We start from the raw sequence: 20,474 nt of genomic DNA on the forward strand, positions 1-20,474 counted from the left end.
CCATGTTGTGAACAGATGTGTTGTCATCCAGGCTTGTGTTGCTCCATTTATAGAGCACAGGCAGAGGAGATTTAGCATAATTCTTTTTTTCTTTCTTTTGAGAGAGAGAGAGAGGGAAACAGGATCTGAAGCAGGCTCCACGCTGACAGCAGAGAGCCCGATGCAGGGCTCAACCCCACGAACCGTGAGATCATGACCTGAGCCAAAGTCGGACACTTAACTGACTGAGCCACGCAGACACCCCTAGCGTAATTCTTACATGTCCTAGGGGTTTTGGCATGGTAAATGACCATTGGCTTCAACTTAAAGGCATTAGTTTCAACCATCCATAACCAGCTGCATTAGCACTTAATACAAGAGTCAACCTGTTCTTTGAAGCTAGGCATTGACATTTCCTCTCTAGCTATGAAAGTCCCAGGTGGCATCTTCTTTCAGTAAAAGTCTGTTTCATCTGCATTGAAAATCTGTTGTTTAGTGTAGCCACCTTCGTTAACTGTCTTGTCTAGATCTTCTGGAGAACTTGCTGCAGCTTCTACGTTAGCACATGCTGCTTTACCTTGCACTCTAACGTTTTGTGGAGATGGTTTCTTTCTTTAAGCCTCATGAACCAACCTCTGCTAGCTTCAAACTTTCATTCTGTGGCTTCCTCACCTCTCTCAGCTTTTATGGAATTGAAGAGAGTGAGGGCCTTGCTCCGGATTAGGCTTTGGCTTGAGGGACTGTGATGGCTGATTTGATCTTCTGTCCACACCGCTAAAGCTTTCTCTCCATATCCGCCAAAAGCTGTTTCGCTTTCTTATCATTCATGTGTTCACTGGAGTAGCACTTTTCATTTCCTTCAAGAACGTTTCCTTTGCATTCACAGCTCGGTTGTTTGGCTCAAGAGGCCCGGCTTTCAGCCTTTCGGCTTGAAATATACCTTCCTCACTAGGTTTAATCATTTCTAGCTTTTGATTTAACGTGAGAGACGTGTGACTCTCCCTTTCACTTAAATACTTAGAGGCCATTGTAGGATTATTAACTGGCCTAATTTCACTATTGTTGTGTCCACAGCCAGTCAGTAGAGCAGACAGAACACCTATATTTATTCAGTTCACTATCTTATGCGGGTGCAGTTACAGAATTTTGTGGGTGTAGAAACAATTACAGTTTAACATCAAAGGTCACTGATCACCCAGGTGCCCCTGGATGGCCCAGTTGCTTAAGCACCTGACTCTTGATTTTGTCTCAGGTCATGATCTCATGGTTTGTGAGTTTCAGCCCCGCACTGGGCTCTACACTGACCGTGTGAAGCTTGCCTGGGATTCTCTCCCTCCCCCTCTCTCTGCCCCTCTGTCACTTGCCTGCTCGCTTGCTCTCTCAAAAATAAATAAACTTAAACCATTAAAAAAGAGAATAAGAACCTAATAATAATGTATGAATTATAGTAAAGGAGGGAAGACAGTGGAGACCCGGAGATCAGATAGGAAATTATTATAGTAGCTCAAGAAAATAATAGGGGCTAAACTAGGAAAAGATAGGATAAGTGTCAGATCCATTGAAAAAGTTGAAGTGTCAGCATGACAGGACTTGGGGACTGACTACATGTGGGGGCTGAGGAAGAGGGGTGCCATCGAAGATGGCTCCGAGGTTTGAAAATAGGCTGATTGGATAGCAGTACTTTTTTTTCTACTTTGTGGTTTAAAATTATTTTTAATTTACACAATTTTAAAGCTATTACAGAAGATGCCTATATAGCCTTTACTCAGCTTCCCTGATGTTAACATCTTGCATAATCATGGTAAAATTATTAAAACTGAGAAACTGTCATTGCTGCTATGAACTGAACTATAGATTTTATTCGGATTTTACCAGTGTTTTCACAAACATCCTCTTACTGTTCCAGGATCCAATCCAGGATCCCACATTGTATTTAGTTGTCATGTCTTCTTAGTCTTTTCCATCCATGACAGTTCTTCATCCTGTCTTTCATTATCTTCACGGTTTGAGGAGCACTGGTAAGTTATTTTGTAAAATGTCCTTATTTAGATTCAGCTGATTTTTTTTTTCAGGCTTATATTTGGGCAGTTTGGGCAAAAACAGCGCAGAAGTGATGTTGTACCCTTCTTGTGCATTATATCAGGAGGTACATGATGATATGTCTTGTTAACCAGGGTCACTTGGTTAAGATGACGTCGGCCAGATTTCTCCACTATGAAGTTCCCAGTTTTCCTTTGTAATTAACAGGTAGCTTGCATGCAAAAGTAATACTTGCATTACTAATCGGAGCAGCTACCAATGGTTCTTGCCTGTATCAGTGTTAGCTACAGTGTTTGCCTAATGTTGATTTCCTTTTTCCCTCATTCCTTCTGCCTTTGTCAGTCGGAATTCTGCAGTTCGAAGAGATGTCTTTTCTCTCCCATTCTTCAAGCAAGCAGTTATAGAGGAAAGAGGTTAGACATGTTACGCCAGATTTAGGCATGTTACGTCCTGGGTATCTGTGTGACATGTAGATGGAAATAGAAAGCATTTGGTATCTGCATAGAAACAAAAGTTGAGGTCAAGTATTGGAGGCAAGCACTATTATGCTTTTCCATTAAAATTTTAAAAAAGTTTTTTTTAACGTTTATTTGTTATTGAGAGACAGAGAGACACAGAGTGTGAGCAGGGGAGGGGTAGAGAGGGGGGGAGACACAGAATCTGAAGCAGGCTCCAGGCTCTGAGCTCTCAGCACAGATCCCAACGTGGAGCTCAAACCCATGATCCACGAGATCATGATCTGAGCCAAAGACAGCTCTTAACCGAATGAGTCACCCAGGTGCCCCATGCTTTTCCATTTTAGAATGTAGAACCCGGGTTCGGGGTGGAAACCCAAGGTATAGTGGGAAATAAAACTGGCAAGGCAGTGGGCTGCAATGTTGCTGAGGGTCTTCATTGCCTTACAAACAACTTTGGACTTTGTTCAGTGGCTCATCAATGCCAATTTAAGATTTAGCAGGAGGAAAAGATTGAAGGGCACCTGGGTGGCTCCAGCGGTTAAGCATCTGATATCAGCTCAGGTCATAATCTCACAGTGTGAGTTCAAGCCCCACATTGGGCTCTGCACTGATGGTGCGGAATCTGCTTGGGATTCTCTCTCTCACTCCCTTTCTCTCTGCCCCCGCCTGATGTGTGCATGCACGCACTTTCTTTCTCTTTCTCAAAAATAAATAAACTTGAAAAAAAAGGAGGGAAAGATTGATCCTAGTTCAAAATCTATGGCATTGTGTGTAGCAATTGAGAGCTATGTAATACTCCAAATTCAATAAAATCTAAGTACCTAATGGGTTCTACAAGCTATTGGGAAAAAAAAAAGAGAGGTGTTATCTGTAGTTATTGAAGACAGCTTTGTGGAGGAAATAGAACTTGCCATGGGCTTGGATGGAATTTGCAGTCAGAGAAGAGAAAGGGCATCCAAGAAGGATGCTGCTATCAATAGCTCGTACTTATTTTTATTTCCTTACAGTGTGCCAGGCAGTGAACTAAGCGCTTCAAGCATTCAGTCCTCACCTCTACCCTATGAGATAGCCCTGTCGTAATCCCCACTTGACAGATGAGGAAACTGAGCCTCGAGTAGTTAAGTCTTCTCTGCTTGTAGGCAGCTGGAGAAAGGAAGCCATATAATACATCAGACTGTTATTTGCACGCATGGAGATTTGCAAGCGTTAGGAAAAAAAAGTTAGAGGAATTGGAAATTCAATCTGAGCTGTTGCTGATGTAGCTCACAGTAAGGATGGAGTTTCTATTGAGATCAGAATAATTATAGCTATTGTGTATGGAGTGCTAGCTCTGGACTAGGGATCGTGCCAAGAGCGTGGCTTGCTCGATTGCATTTGATCCTCTCCAAAACCTTGTGAGACATGGATACTATTTTGATCCCTAATTTAGCAATGGGGATCCCTCCAGTTTCTTGCCCAAGCCCATCATGCTGGTGAGTGGCAGAGCCAGCGTGTAGACCCAAGTTTGTTTTGACCCTAGAGCCCATAATCTGCACCAGTTAGCAGTGCTACCTGTCCTGTTTCCATCCTCTCAATAGGGATGAATTTGCCAATGGGACCAGAAAACTTGGGTGTTTATGAGCCCTGATAGTGCTTGGGTGTGGACAGTATGAAATATGCCTTTGTGACTCTCCTCATTCGATATCTCAGTGGTTGACCAACCCCATTCTTTTTTTAAGGTATAATTGAAACAGGTTACAATCTGGTCTTTGAAGTCTGGGAACCATTCTGGTTTTAAGATGATCTTATAACCTTATTAATCCACTTTATGTTGATTCGAAAGCCCAACTCTTTATAGGAACTTTATTTCCCCTTTGTCTAAATTCCTGAAGGAAGGCTCTCTTTTTGCAAGCTCCTTATAGTGACAAAAATCATCCTTTCTCAGAAAGAGGTAAGCAGAAGGAATTAATGGAAGGAAAGTGGGTGGGCATTTAGCCAAAGGCTTCCTGGAGAAAATGATGCTCAGTTTTGTATTTGAAGGGTAAATAGGGATTAGCCAGAAAAGAAAAGGTGAGAAGGCCTTTCTGGAGGAGTGAATCATGTTTGCAATGGAGATTGAAACTTTAAAAATAAAATGATGAAAATATTAGGAAAGCAGTAGGTGACTCTTGTGTAATCCCAGCACTGTAAGACTTTTAAACATCACATCCAAGACAGAAGCTATAAAGGAAATGACAAATACATCTGATTACATAAAGATAAAAAAGCTTCTGTACATCAAAATACTAACAGTAAGCAAAGCTACAGCAGTGACGACCTGGGGGAAATATTTGCAATAAATATCAAATAATCTGTATAAAATGTCATTAAAACATAAATAGCTCTTAAAACTCAGTGAGAAAAAGAACATACCAGTTGTAAAACAGGCAGAGGCCACAGATGGTCATGTCCGCAAAGAAGAAATATAGCTGTCCAAAAAATATATTAGAAAATAGTTGAACGTTTCTGGTCATTTGAGACATGCCATTTAAAGCAGTAAGTTGTACGTGTGTGTTATTGGAGAGGAAAATAATGTTCTTTCTACCCTTCTAGGTTCTTGGCTAAGACCCCCCACCCCCACCGCAATAAAAGACTGATTAACAGAAGAAAAACAAATGGAAGTTTCATAGCATGTATATGTCCCTCCCGCATATATGGGAGAGACCCAAGAAAACTGAGTAACTCCCTGGAATGGCCCAAGCCATCACCTTAGATACCATCTCCAGCCTTAGAGACAGAAGAAAGATGTTGGGTGGTGGAGCTGGTGCAGGGCAGAAGGTCAATTATGGGAAGAGACCAGAAAGAGCATGGTGATCAAGGGTAAGGTCATTATGCAGGTTGAGGTCAGAGTCTTCTCCATTGATGAGACTTTCTAGAGTCTGAATCATCCTCCTTTTCCTGGTACAGAGGGGGAGCCATTCTTAGAAGTGGAGATTTCCTTTATAAATGTACGTGTCTCCTACAGAAGGGTAACGTCTACTCACTTTCCTGAGCTTCTCCCATGTCTGCTGTTTTTTTTTTTTCTTTTTTTTTTTTTAAGTAACCAGCTAAAATCATCCTTATGCCAAAGAGACATATTTCAGGGTGGCCAATTCTGCTCCCCTTCCATGTTTTGCCTTTTAAACAGGTTGTAGCAGAAACACGTTCTCCTATGTTGCCAGTGGGGGTATAAATTCAAATAAATGTTCTCGAAGGCAGTTTAGAATTATAGGTTAAAAGCCTTAAACTGTATATTCCCTTTGAAGACCTAGAAATTCTACTTGTATAAATGCAGACTAAGTAAATAGTAAAGGATCTGAAATTTTACACAAAACATGCACGTGCAGTAGGAAGAGAGTGGTTGAGTACATTGTTGCAAATCTACATAATTGAATCAAATGAAGCGCTTAGAAAATGAGGTTGTAGAAGCGTGTTTATCAACATGGAGCCTGTTCAGAGTACAGTTTGGCACAAAGTGTGAGGTTTCCAGGCTGGAAAGGTAGACAGGGTCCAGAGCGAAGAAAGCTTTGCCTGCCATGCTAAGCAGCTTGGGCTTTTTCTGTGAGTACTGGCAAGTCATTGAAAGATTTTATTTTATGTTACTTTATTTTTTAAATGCTTTTTTGGCAAAGTTTATTTTGAGAGAGAAAGAGCGCAAGTGGGGGAGGGGCATGGAGAGAGACAATCCCAAGCAGGCTCCCTGCTGTCAGCACAGGGCCCAATGTGGGGCTCCAACTCCTGAAACTCCAAGATCACAACCTGAGCCGAAACCAAGAGTCCGACGTGTAACCGACTGAGCCACCCAGGCGCCCCTGAAGGATTTTAAATGGCAGGTTAGAATGGTGTTTTAGGTAGATCTTTCTTCCAGCAGTGTGCCTGGAATGTGGGAGACCAGTGAAGAGATTACCTCAGTGGTCTAGGGAGCGAGGATGAGGGTACAAGAGTATGATCATTAGTGAATAGAGCCTAGGACAGACTTTGGGCAGTTGAAGGAATGGACCTTTCCTATGGTGGATAAAGGTTATAGGCGCTCAGGAATCCCCAAATAGCTGTGTACCATCATAGGATCGTGGGAGATAGAACCAGAATAAGAGCTAGAGGGTTGGGCCTGAGAAGATTGCGTGCCAGGCCACTACTCCCCTGGTCCTCTCTCACTGTTTCTCTTTCATTTAGTTCCCCCCCTCCACCCTTCTTCACTGCTTTACATGGCTAGTCCCTCATTTAGGGTGGTCTTGGCAACCGGCCGGCCCCTCTTCCCAATTACATTGCCATTGTACTCACACTTCATCCTGTGAACAAAAATTAATCTTCCTTAGGTGTTAGGAAAGTGGGGGTTTATCAGACCTCATGCTGGGGTGAAGCAGTTGATGGACTGGACAATGATGCCAATGAACTTGGGGCTGATGTACCTGTGGGAACAGGAACAGGAAGGTAGGACAAGTGATGTCTGAGAGGTAGGTTGGTGGGGGGAAAGTTGGGAACCTGGAACCAGAGCAGCTCAGAGGTAGAGGGTGAACTGGGACATCCTAGATCGGATGATTTGCAAAGAGCAGAAATGACACATTTCCAGTGTTAAAGAACAAAAGTCAACAGAGTAAGTTTGAGGATCTAATTGACTTTATTAAGAGATCCGTGAATCAGGCAGCATCCCATCTAGCAAGGGAGGGGTGTTGTACAGAATGGTTGATTTTTGCAGGAAGTGGGGTGAGGCATGGAAGTTATTAGCAAAGGAGAAAAAAAAAGAAAGGATTGTTTCAGGCAAGGTCACCTTCTCAGGGGGAAGGGCAGAAGGTCTTTATTAGGTGGATCAGGTCATGTTCCTTTGCGGAATAGAGTACCTAGTTGGCGAGGACCAGAAAACTTCCAGACAATTGGCTTAATATTCTACTGGGGGAGCTGCGACTGCCCTTAATTCTTGGTTTGCTATCCTGGGGGTAAGTGACGCCACCTTGGGCCTGTGGCTTTCTTTTTATCACTGGGAGGGAGAGCCTTGGAGTAGTACAGGGAGCTTTCCTGGGAAATCTGAGAGGGTATGTTTTTTTTAAATTTTTATCTTAAAATTTTTTTTTTTAATTTATTGTTTAATTTACATCCAAGTTAGTTAGCATATGGTGCAACAATGATTTCAGGAGTAGATTCCTGGATGCCCCTTACCCATTTAGCCCATCCTCCCTCCCACAACCCCTCCAGCAACCCTCTGCTTGTTCTCTGTATTTAAGAGCCTCTTCTGTTTTGTCCCCCTCCCTGTTTTCATATTATTTTTGCTTCCCTTCCTGTATGTACATCTTAAAGTCCTCATATGAGTGACATCGTAAGATATTTGTCTTTGTCTGACCAGTTTCGCTTACCATAATATGAGACGGTATGGCTTTGAATGGAACCCGTGTATTTTTTTTCCAGGAAAAGACTTCAGTTTTGGAAGGATCCAAGCAATAGGGGTCCCTGGGTAGCTCAGTCGGTTAAGTGTCCGACTCTTGGTCTCAGCTCAGGTCATGGTCTCGCGGTTCATGAGTTGGAGCCCTGCGTCGGGCTCTGTGCTGGCAGTGCGGAGCCTGCTTGGGATTCTCTGTGTCTCCTCCTCTCTCTGCCCCTCCCTTACTTGCTCTTTGTCTCTCTCTCTCTCTTTCAACAATAAATAAATAAACTTAAAAAACAAAGGATGCAAGGAGTATCAGAACCCAGCAGACCTGGTTCTGAATGAGAGGGGTTGGAGTTAAGGTGAACACATCTTTAGGGAATGCTGAACTCTGAAACCCATCTGTGTAAACATAATTTGATGCTTGGTTAGGTTGTGTTTGGAAATGTCTCACCTTGTAGTGACTACGTCTTGTGAGCTGTGTGGTGCTATGGGTGTGGGGCCCCTGGGGTGACTCCATGTGCCATTGGGTCACGGGGCAGGTCCAGAGTCTAAAGAACAGCCCACAGGGCGCCTGGGTGACTGAATCCATTAAGCATCCAACTTTGGCTCAGGTCGTGGTCTCATGGTTCACGAGTTCGAGCCCCGTATCGGGCTCTATGCTGACAGCTCAGAGCCTCGAGCCTGCTCCAGATTCTGTCTCTGTCTCTCTGCCACTCCCCTGCTCGCGTGCACTCTCTCTCTCTCTCAAATATAAATCAGCATTTAAAAAAATTAAAAAAAAAAAAGCAGAGAAGAGCAGCCCTTATGAAGTTGGGACCGTGTCAGGTGTGAGGTGGAAAGTGAGTGGAACTAGAGGTTAGGGAATCTGGGTTCTTGTTGGAACCCTTTCCCTTAGGTTTCTTCAGTTGCAAAATGGGATTTAATAACAAGGCCCTGCCCATCTCCCAGACAACAGGAAAGTAGAAATGCTTTTAGCACATCTCTATTACCTAGTCCTGCCCTTTTTTTCAGGTGCTGAACTGGGCAGATCTTAGCACAAGTACAAAAGTGCCAGGTTGGTGCTGGGGCACGCACACATGCATTCTCCTCTTCCTCCCGTACTTGTTTGCTCTCCCAAGTGGCTTTTCTTCCCACTCTGTTTGCAACCGAAGGGATAGTTTAGCTTTCCATCTGCTGGCCTAAAACACGCTACCAAAATTCGGAGGCGGCTGGCAGGCTAGCAAGGAAGAGAGCAGGGATATTCAGGCCGAGGCTGGGGGGCCATCGGACCTCTGAATTAAAATGTTATTTTCACATGGCTCCTTTGGTTAACGTTGCTTATGGATGTGGCTTCAGCAGGCTAGGGCAGAGAGGTTCAATGTTGTAAATCTTTGAAGTTGCTGAGGGAGGCCACGGGTTTACTGGAACTAGAATATGATGAATTTGGAGTCCTTTTTCAGACCTACTCATTTGATAGGTCTACATGTGTCTGATTGAAAGATTGCCTCAAGCAGATACCCTGTGTCCCAGTGTTGGGAATAGACAGGCTGGGTGAGAAAGGCCAAAGTGCTGGGTGGAATGACTTGGCCACGTGAAAGTAACTGTTGGGAACCTCACTTAGGGTCAAAGCTAGATTGATGAGCTGCCTCAAATGAAATTAGACCTGTCATTGGGTTGCTGCGACTGGAGCCTTCGCTCCCTTTAGTAGGCTTCTGGGCTTTTGGCACAGGGCTGTCATGAATCCGAACCAGCCAAATGGAGCAGTTATAGGGAAATCTGCCCCAGTAATCTGCTCATCTGTTCTTGGCTATAGGAAAAGTAAGAGTTAACTGTGGGGCCCAGTGTTGTTTTTGCTTCTCTGTTAAGCACGTTAGCATGAAGTATCTTGGCTATTCCAGAAACTCAGGAAGGCTGCTGTCATGGCTCCTAGGGGACTCCAGAAGTATTGAGGGCCTTTTCAAGGTGGTTGGGGGCTCCTGTCTGCTCTGTGTATACTCTATACTGTGAGTGTGGTTTTTGATGGGCCTGATGCTGGGGTGACTATGTGCAAACCTCCAACTTGGTCCCTTGCTTAAGGTGACTAGCTTTGCTGCAAGGGTCAGTGGTAGAGATTACCAGCTTTGACTCTTTCTTGGATTGCTACTGAGGGGTGGAAGGGGAGTAGGGATATATTAATGTTTGGATGATTGAAATAACAAATTGACAGTCCTTATCCCAAACCATTCAGGTCAGATGTATTTCAGAAGTCAGAAACTTCTGGATTTCAGAAAGGAAATACAGGGGTGTCTGGATGACTCAGTCCATACAGCATGCAACTCTTGATCTTGGGGTCATGAGTTCAAGACCCACGTTAGGCATAGAGCTTACTTGAAAAAAATCAGAAAAGCAACATGGTGAGTGTGGAGTATTTTACATCTACCCTCAGTGGAGTCTATGGTAGTACACCATAATCAGAAGATACTATTTTTATGGAAGCCATATGAATACTCAGCATAAATGGTATAAAGAAACTTTATAAATAGTCTCAGATCCGTTCAAGTCCTACTTGCTACCAAATTAGCTTTGAAAAGAATCCAACTTTTGATTTTTAGAGCCTTTTGGATTTGGTGATTGCCGATGAGGGTTATGGACCTGTAATTGTCATTGGTTTTGCACTTTTAATCAAATTGATCCACAGGGGGAAAGGCTCGTTCTCGGTGGGTATTTCCTTGGCTGGGTTCTCTGCTCAGGTATTTTGTGGGTGGTGGATTCCTGGCCACATTCTTTGTAAGACCCTTCCTCTTTTCTGTTCTTCTTTTCTCTTCCTCCTGTTAGGGATTCAAGCAGGTATCTTTCTTTGTGACTTTGCTTATAGTACCCTTTACTTCTAAATGTAGATTTTGAGAGAACCAAAGAGCCAAATGCTAACGTATATACAACGTAAGCCAAACAAGTGCATAATGCAGATAAGCTTTCTAAATAAATGCTTACAACAAGATAGGAACACAGATCAATTACTTTGCAAACCATACCAATAAATCACTGTAGAGGAAGGAACTCCACCAACATGTGTTTCGTTCTTTGATTAATCCGTAGTCCTGCTGAATGTCATCTTATCTGGTTGCCATGAGTGGTTGGATCTCCCTGGGCATTTGTTAAACATGCAGATTCCTGGAGTCCCAGACTTTTGGAGTCAGCATTCCTAATGGGGCAGCTAGAAATCTGCATATTTAACAAGAGCTCTGCAGGGGTTTCTTTGTCCCTCTTGAGAATCATTGCTTTCATGAAGGTCAAACTGTCACATGTTTTTCTATAACCCCAGCCTAGGTCAAACCAAGCAGCATGGGACTGATTTGTCTCTTAGAAGGACAAGGTTGTTTTTAAAAAAATTTTTTAATGTTTATTTATTATTGAGAGAGAGAGACAAAGCATGAGTAGGGGAGGGATGGCAGAGAGAGAGAGGAGGCACAGAATCCAAAACAAGCTCTGGGGTCTGAGCTGTCAGCACAGAGCCTGATGCAGGACTCAAACTCATGAACCATGAGATCTTGACCTGAACCAAAGTTAGAAGCTTAACCAACTGAGCCACCCAGGCGCCCTGGACGAGGTTCTTTTTCATTTGGTTTGCCCCGGGAGGGGAATAGAAGTATAGAACTACCTGATCATGGTTAGAAATAAGCCAGTCAAATGTGGGGAAGGAAAAATAATTTTCCCTCTACCCTTCTAGGTTCTTGGCTGCTACCACCCCCCCCCCCACCCCCTGCCATGTAATAAAAGACCAGTTAGCAGGAGAAAAACAAATGGAAGTTTAATAGCATGTATACCCTCCTGTATACGTAGGAGAGATGCAAGAAAACTGAGTAACTCCCTGGAATGGCCCAAGCCATCACCTTAGATACCATCCCCAGCCTTAGAGACAGAAGAAAGATGTTGGGTGGTGGGGCTGGTGTAGGGCAGAAGGTCAATTATGGGAAGAGGCCAGGAAGAGCATGGTGATCAAGGGTAAGGTCATTATGCAGGTTGAGGTCAGAGTCTTCCCCATTGATAAGACTTTCTAGAGTCTGAATCATCCTCCTTTTCCTGGTACAGAGGGGGAGCCATTCTTAGAAGTGGAGATTTCCCTTATAAATGTACGTGTCTCCTACAGAAGGGTAAACTTCTCACTTTTCAGAGCTTTTCCTATGTCTACGGTTTCTTAAAAAATAACCAACTTAAAATCATCCTTATGCCAAAGAGACATATTTCAGGGTGGCAAAATTTGCGCCCCTTCAAAATCAAAGGGAGGTTTGGAGCCTGGGGGTGGCCATATTGGTGGAGTTGCCAGATAGGATACAGGAGGCACAGTTAGATTTGAATTTTTCAGGTAAACAATGAATAATGTGTTTATATAAGTATATCCTAAATATTGCATGGAACATACTTACACAAAACATTATTCATTGTTTATCTGAAATTCAAATTTAACTTGGCCTCCTGTATTTTTTATTTGCTAAATCTGGCAGTGCTGGGTATTGATTACTCTACCTTCCCCCGTGGGAGGCAAACCAGATGGCATTTGCGTATTTTGTCCCATTCATAGGATATATTTTTGTTTGCCCTGGGTTAAAAGCTTCTCAGACTGGCTGCTGGATCATATTGACACTGAAGAGTTGAAAAATTGAGTCCTGCTCTAGAGGTCAAGAGGAAGTGTTCTAGAGGCTAAAAGGGTCTAAAAAAGGCTTTTCCTACCTTGTCCCTAAACATTCCCTCAGTCTCTATCTGTCTCCCTTTTCTGCCAGTCTCACACACGCACGCACACACACACACACACACACACCCCTAGACGTATCCACATACCTAGATGCCTGTGCAAACAGAAGTACGTGTGGAAGACCACCTGCTTGCCTCTCTACGTTTTTATATTGCATTTTTTGTGTTAGAGTTTGGTTATTTATTGGTACTGTTACTACCGTTACTACTATTATTAATGAACTAACATTTTCTAACTGTGTACAGTATTCCTCATGATAACCATTCCTAATTCTTTTTTACTTGCAGATCTTTCTCTTGGCCTGCCCTCCGTGTCCTGGAGCTATCGTCGTGTTCAAGTAAGGGACAATTGTTTTTTGCTCTGTTGCCATTGCGATTCCGAACATTGTGTTTCATGACAAAGCACATGAGCACATCTGTGGGAACATCTTGGGCCTGCACCACTTTGTGTGGGGGCTTCCCAAGGGACAAAAGTCTACGAGGCTTTTGTAGAGTGAAACACGGAGATCTGATATGGAGAGACTTGGCTTTTGTCAAGCCCTGACAAGTCCTTTTTAGTGAGTGTTTTGTGGTGGTTGTTTATGGCCAAGGCCTGCTCCCTTGGAAGATTGCTGGCTTCCTACAGTTTCTCTTGAGAGCATGCTGGGGGCCAGACAGCTTCCCTCCTCTCAAGAATCATCGCACTGTGGTCCAGCTGCTCCACTGAGGATATGGTCCTTCACTTCGAAGGCCTTTGTTCGTATGTTTCTGTGTTGTTTTTTTTTTAAAGTTTAAAGTGAGGAGAGAAAAATAGCACCTTATTACAAGTTCTGACTTTCTTAAAAATAGCAAGCATCAAATCCATTAAAGTGTATTGTAGGCAAATCATGTTTATCTGAAGGCAAATGGGCTTCAGTGAAATTGTCAAGAGTCCCGGAACCCTCCTTTTAACCATGAGTTGTGACCATCTCACTTCTCAAGTGGAGTTGCTAATGAGAAGCTAAATCGACCGAATTAATTTCATCTCTTTCCCCCTTCCCTGGCCCCCATTTTGGAGCTGTTCCTGAGCAGTGAAATGGCCACAGGCCAGAGGGAAGAGACAGGAAGTAAGGGGCCCAGTAGATCTTTGGGTAATTCAGAGTGGTGTGAATAGCTTTCTGATTTACTTAAGTCGTTAATGTGTTAGGTAGGGGGAAATATACCCCATTTGCTGCTTCAAACAGCTCCTTGGAATAGCCACTTAGTCTCTTGCCTTAGGTGAGTAGCTTTCTGCTGGATGAGGGCAAATGGATCCTGATTTCTTGTACCCTAAATGGAAGGCTATTTAGCCCTGTTTCCCTCCCTTGATTTCCCAAAATGAGCTCAATTTTTCAGTGTAATGTTTTGAAAGTAACATTTATTGGTTTTATTTCATTATTATTAAAGTAACAATTCTCATTATAGAAAATACAGAGACACATAAAGAAGAAAATAAGCATCACCCTTAATCTACCACCAAGAAATAATTTCAGTTACCACTTTTTTTTTTAAATAAGCAGAGATCATACTTAGGATTCTTACTGTATCTTTTCTAAATTTAATTCAATTTCCTTATACATGTATGCATATGAAAATACATAAACATTATCGCTAGATATCTTTTTTTTATAGTGGTTATTTTTTTTTATTTTTCTTTATTTTGTTTGGCTCCTACCTCTACCTTTCCACACCTGCATATTACCAAACCAGTATGTAGCCTTCTGGTTTTTTTTTTCTTTGCTCATAGGTATGTACACATACATGCATGCATGTGCACACTGACACACAGGGGTTTTGGAATGTTTTGCTGTTGTTGTTCATTGATTGTTTTACAAACATAGAATCTTATATATACTGTAATACATCTTGCTTTTTACTCAGCGATATCTCATGGGAATCTATCAAAGTTTACTGGTATACCTTATTCTTTCACAAAACTGCCAAATATTTCATGGATACACAATTTATGTAGCCATTCTTCTTTTTTTTAAAGATTTTTATTTTTTAATCTCTACACCCTCCATGGGGCTTGAACCTACAATCCGGAAATCAAGAATTGCATGCTCTACCAACTGAGCCAGCCAGGCACCTGTAGCCATTCTTCTTTAAATTTTTTTTTTAATGTTTATTTATTTTTGAGACAGAGAGAGACAGAGCATGAACAGGGGAGGAGCAGAGAGAGAGGGAGACACAGAATCTGAAACAGGCTCCAGGCTCTGAGCTGTCAGCACAGAGCTCGACACGGGGCTCGAACTCACGGACCGTGAGATCATGACCTGAGCCGAAGTCGGACGCTTCACCGACCAAGCCACCCAGGCGCCCTACCGTAGCCATTCTTCTATTAATGAATGTTTACATGTGTTCTTTCCAGAACGCTGCCACTATAATCAATGCTGAAATCAACATCATTGTACATATGCCCTTATATACTGGTGCTTTTAATTTATACACACACACAAACACGAATGTTTACATATAAATATATATTTATGTTAATAGATTTTTCCATTTTGATGTACAAAAACCGGCTGTTATAATTCGCTTTTCCCTTTTATATGTAATACATGAGATGATTACTTTCTTCATATCCATTCCAGCATAAGGTGTTATGACTTATAATTTTGACAACTTAATAGATGTATTTCCTTGGCTACTAATGAATTTCAGTATTATCTCACATTTTTTTATCCAATTAAATTAGCTCTTTGAATTGTCTGTTCATACCATCTGCCCATTTCTTATGGGTTGTTTAGATTTTTCTTCATTTGTAAGACTTCTTTGTATATTTTAGATATTGGCCCTTTGCCTATTGGCATCATTATAGATATCTTTCCCTGATCTGTATGTACTGACTTGGCTGATAGTGTGTTTTTCTGTGTGATTTTTTACATTTTTTCACATTCAAATATTATTATAGCTTCTGGGTTCCCAGTCTTGGTTAAGATTATTTTCGTAAAGATGGCTAGTTAGTTGTACTAGCATGATATATTACATAATTCCTATTTTTCTCTGTGAACTGAACTACCATTTTTGTTACCTACTAAACTTCTCATATATAAGAATTCATTCATTGGATCCTTTATTCTGTTTCATATATCTGTCTACTCAAACATGTTGATTTGATTACTTAAATGATTTTGTTGATTGGTTAGCATAAAAATATTTTTCTTGGCTATTCATTGGCATATTTTTCTTATATGTAAATTTTAAGGTCACTTTTATTCAACCCTCCCCATCAGCCCTATTTAGATTCTAATTAGAATTGCATTAAATGTATATTTCAGTTTTGTGAGAACTGATGTTTGAAAATTATGTAGGTCTTTTCATCGAAGAAATGGTATTTCTTTCCATCTGTTCAGATCTCATTTTGTGCCTTTCTTCATACATTTATTCCTAAAGAATTAATAGCTTTTCTGTCCCTGATGAGTTGAAGAATGTTCTCCTTTCCATTCCTAACTGCTTCTTGCTAGAAGAAGGTTGTTGATTTTAGCAGTAGTTCTCAGGTCCAGCCATCCTATCAGATCCTCTTGTTAGTTTTGGTAAAATTAATTTTCATTTTATGCTGTCTCTCCAGTGGTTATACCAGCTATTTTCTTCGGTTATTGCTTTTGCTTGAAACTCAGAGTTAAGTAAAAATGGTGCTGGTGGGCTGCTGTGTATAAAACTGATCTTTTTTTAAAAAAATTTTTTAATGTTTACTCTTGAGAGAGAGAGGGAGACACAGAGTCTGAGGCAGGCTCCAGGCTCTGAGCTGTCAGCACAGAGCCCTATGTAGGGCTCGAACGAACCACGGGATCATGACCTGAGCCAAAGTTAGATGCTTAACCGACTGAGCCACCCGGGCATCCCTGTAAAACTGATCTTAAATGGAGTTGTTCTCTGTGTTTCTCCCTGTTTGCTGTTGGTGTATGTTAAATAGTCTATTGCATGTAAATGCTGCATTAACTTAGAGATTTTCCGAGAAAACAGTTCCTGCATTTTATCAAATGCTTTTTTCTTACAATTTTTAAAATTATTTTTTATAATTTTTTAATATTTATTTTTGAGAGAGAGAGACAGAGAGAGAGCATGAGCTGGGGAGGGGCAGAGAGAGGGAGACACAGAATCCGAAGCATGCTCCAGGCTCCCTGCTGTCAGCACAGAGCTGGATGCGGGGCTTGAACACACGAACTGTGAGATCGTGACCTGAGCTGAAGTCTGGTGCTTAACTGATTGAGCCACACAGGCGCCCCTCTTATAATTTTTTAAAATGTTTATTTATTTTTGAGAGAGAGAGAGAGTGCACGTGCCTGTGCATGCGTGTGTGCAAGTGGGGAAGGGGCAGTGAGAAAGAGAGGGATACAGAGGATCCAAAGTGGGCTCTGTGCTGACAGTGCAACTCACGAATCGCGCAAGATCATGACCTGAGCTGAAGTCAGATGCTCAACCGACTGAGCCACCCAGGTGCCCCTCAAATGCTTTTTTCTATGTCTGTTGAGTATTTTGTTTTCCATTTAACTTTTTGATACAGTGACCTATGTTCATAAATTTACTGGTTTTGAACTACTCTTACATGCTGAAGTAAGTCCTGCTGCTCGTGTTATATTATTTTGATACATTGCTGGATTCCATTTGTCAATCCTTTATTTATTATTTTTATTTTATTATTTATTTTTGAGGCAGAAAGCATGAGCAAGGGAGGGACAGAGAGAGAGGGAGACACAGAGTCCAAAGCAGGCTCCAGGCTTTGAGCTGCACAGAGCCCCACGCGGGGCCAAAACTCATGGAGTGTGAGATCATGACCTGAGCTGAAGTCTGATGCTTAACCAACTGAGTTACCCAGGCACTCCTATCAATCGTATATTTAGAACCCTTGTCTCAGTATTCATAAGTGAGATGGGAGTCATTTGGGGGGATTTTTTTCATCAGGGGAAAGGATTAAAATTGAATTGCAGCATACTTCTTCTCTTTGTCTGGCCTGGAACAATTTAATTACCCTTAGAAATTATGTGTTATTAATTTTTTTTTTATTTTTTAACATGCTTTTTCTTTTCTTTTTTTCTTTATTTTGTTGTTGGTTTAGAAGTTTTTTTTTTTTTTTTAAGGTCAGGTAAAACTCAGCTGTGAAGCCCATCTGGTCCTATTGCCTTTTTCTGTTGGTACACCCTTAACCACCTTTCCAGTGTCTTCTATGGTAATTCACCTACTCAGATCTTTTGGGTCAGTTTTGGTCATTTGTATTTTACTGGAAAGTTGCTCATTTCTTCTGAGTTTTCGGATTTGTTGTCATGAATTTAGTGGAGCATGTAGTATCCTCTTATTTTTGATAATTTAAAAAACTATCTCCTCATCTGTAGTCCTGTCTTCTTTTTTGGGTTTAGTCTTGTCTGTTTTTGTTTTCATTATTATAGTTTAGTTAGGTTAATAAGTACTTTATTTTGTGGTTGAGTTATAGAATCTGGTTTTAGATACAGTTTATACACACACACACACACACACTCATGGTAAAAAGATATGTATTTATTCCTTTAGTTTCTACCTTCTTTATTTTTATTATTTTTTTAATGTTTATTTATTTTTGAGAGAGACAGAGACAGAATGTGAGTGGGTTAAGGGCAGAGAGAGAGGGAGACACAGAATCCGAAGCAGGCTCCAGGCTCCGAGCTGTCAGCACAGAGCCCGACATGGGGCTTGAACCCATGAGCTGTGAGATCATGACCTGAGCCGAAGTCAGTTGCTCAACCGACTGAGCCACCCAGTCGCCCCGAGTTTCTACCTTCTTTAAATATTGTTTCCTGTTCTGCTTTGTTTACTTAATATCACATTTCCCCCATTTTGTTAAACTCATCATCCATATGTTTTAAAATTAAAGTTTTATACTTTGAGATAATTATATAATATAATGAATATCATATCATAATATAGGTGCAGTTGTAAGAAAAATGGTGAGATCCTGTGTACCCTTCACCTAGTTTTCTCCAGTGGTAACCTCTTGCAAAACTGTAATGCAGTATGACACCCACGATATTGACATTGGTACAGTTGAGGTACAGAGCAGTTTCATCACTATGAGGATCTTTCCTGTTGCCCTTTTTTTAAGCTAATTTTTTTAATGTTAACTTACTTATTTTTGAGAGAGAGAGAGAGAGAACAGAGTGTGAGCAGGGGAGGGGCAGAGAGGGAGAGAGGGAGACACAGAATCCAAAGCAGGCTCTAGACTGTGCTGTCAGCACAGAGCCTGACATGGGGCTTGAACTCACGGACTACGAGATCATGACCTGAGTTGAGTTTGGACACTTAGCCGACTGAGCCACTCAGGCGCCTCTCCTGTTGACCTTTTGTAGCCACAGTCAGTACTCTCCCACCTGTACCCTGTCCCTGACCCCTGGCAACAAATCTGTTCTCCATGTCCAAATGTTTGTTATTTTAAGAATGCTATATTATATCTTCGGGATTGGCTGTTTTTTTGTGGGTTTTTTTTGTTTTTGTTTTTTACTTATAATTCCTTGCAGATCCATCCAAGTTTTTATCATGCACATACTTTTTCTTTGGTGCATATTATTCCATTGTGTGGAAATATTACATGCAGTGTGAAGTTAAAAATAGTTCTTTTTAAAATTGTGTTTTAATGTTTGTTTAATTTCGAGAGAGAGACAGAGAACAAGTGGGTGAGGGGCAGAGAGAGAGAGGGAGACACAGAATCCATAGCAGGCTTCAGGCCCTAAGCTGTGAGCACAGAGCCCACCCGATGAGGGGCTTGAACCCACAAATTGTGAGATCATGACTTGAGGGAAAGTCGGACACTTCACCGAGTGAGCCATCCAGGTGCCCTAATAGCTCTTTTTGAAAAAAAAAGTTTATTTATTTATTAAAAAAATTGTTTTTAATGTTTGTTTATCTTTGAGAGAGAGAAACAGAGCATGAGTGGGGAAGAGGCAGAGAGGGAGAAGGAGATACAGAATCGAAAACAGGCTCCAGGCTCTGAGCGGTCAGCACAGAGCCTGACACGGAGCTCGAACGCACGGACCGTGAGATCATAACCTGAGCCAAAGTCGGACACTTAACCGACTGAGCCACCCAGGTGCCCCTATTTATTTATTTTTGAGAGAGAGCACAAGTTGGGGAGGGGCAGAGAGAAAGAGAGACACACACAATGCAAAGCAGGCTCCAGGCTCTGAGCTGTCAGCACAGAGCCCAGTGCGGGGCTTGAGCCCAGTAACCATGAGATCATGGCCTGAGCCAAAGTCAGATGCTTAACTGACTGAGCCACCCAGGCGCCCCTGGGAAATAGTTCTTTTAAAAAAATTTTTTTAACATTTATTTATTATTGAGAGACAGAGAGAGACAGAGCATGAACATGGGAGGGGCAGAGAGAGGAGGAGACACAGAATCCAAAGCAGGCTCCAGGGTCCGAGCTGTCAGCACAGAGCCCTACGTGGGGCTCGAACTCAAAAACTGCGAGATCATAACCTGAGCTGAAGTCGGATGTTTAACCGACTGAGCCACCCAGGTGCTCCCCCTGGGAAATAGTTCTTAATAACTCCACCTTACTTGAGTATAGGTCATGACTGTTTTCAAAGTACTTTGTCTTAAACAGTCTCATCTAATCCTTCACATAATGCTGTGAGATAGGGACTGTGTTATTCACACAAAAGTCAACCATTTGGGACCAAAAGATCTTAGATAGCATGGCTGACATTACAGAGTGGAAAACCAGGATTCCCATTCTTCCTTTCCTGCTAATGTTCGTAATCAGGCTTATCGTGTGCCTAGGCATGGTGGGAAATACTTAACGTGGATTATCTCATTTAATTCTCCCAGCAGACCTGTGTGGGTGGTACAAATAGTATCCCCAGTTACATCAAGAAAACAGAGGCTCAGGAAGTTGAAGTGACTTAAGTGGCTTGTAAGCGGTACAGGTGGGATTTGATCCAATGTGTCCCTGACTCCAGCACCAG

At 42.0% G+C, this 20,474-nt stretch overlaps 1 protein-coding gene across 7 annotated transcripts in view; it reads left to right on the forward strand.

Moving 5' to 3' along the window:
• The window catches only part of TMEM164 (transmembrane protein 164), a 166,540-nt gene that overhangs the window by 57,172 nt on the left and 88,894 nt on the right, over positions 1-20,474 (forward strand). For all 7 annotated transcript variants that reach the window (XM_053201544.1, XM_053201543.1, XM_053201541.1 and 4 more), the window contains one exon: positions 12,829-12,878. In XM_053201544.1, the coding sequence (XP_053057519.1) occupies positions 12,829-12,878 (50 nt within the window). The remainder of the gene's footprint in view (positions 1-12,828; positions 12,879-20,474) is intronic.

This window comes from Acinonyx jubatus, chromosome X (assembly GCF_027475565.1).
Source record: "Acinonyx jubatus isolate Ajub_Pintada_27869175 chromosome X, VMU_Ajub_asm_v1.0, whole genome shotgun sequence".
NCBI lineage: Eukaryota > Metazoa > Chordata > Mammalia > Carnivora > Felidae > Acinonyx > Acinonyx jubatus.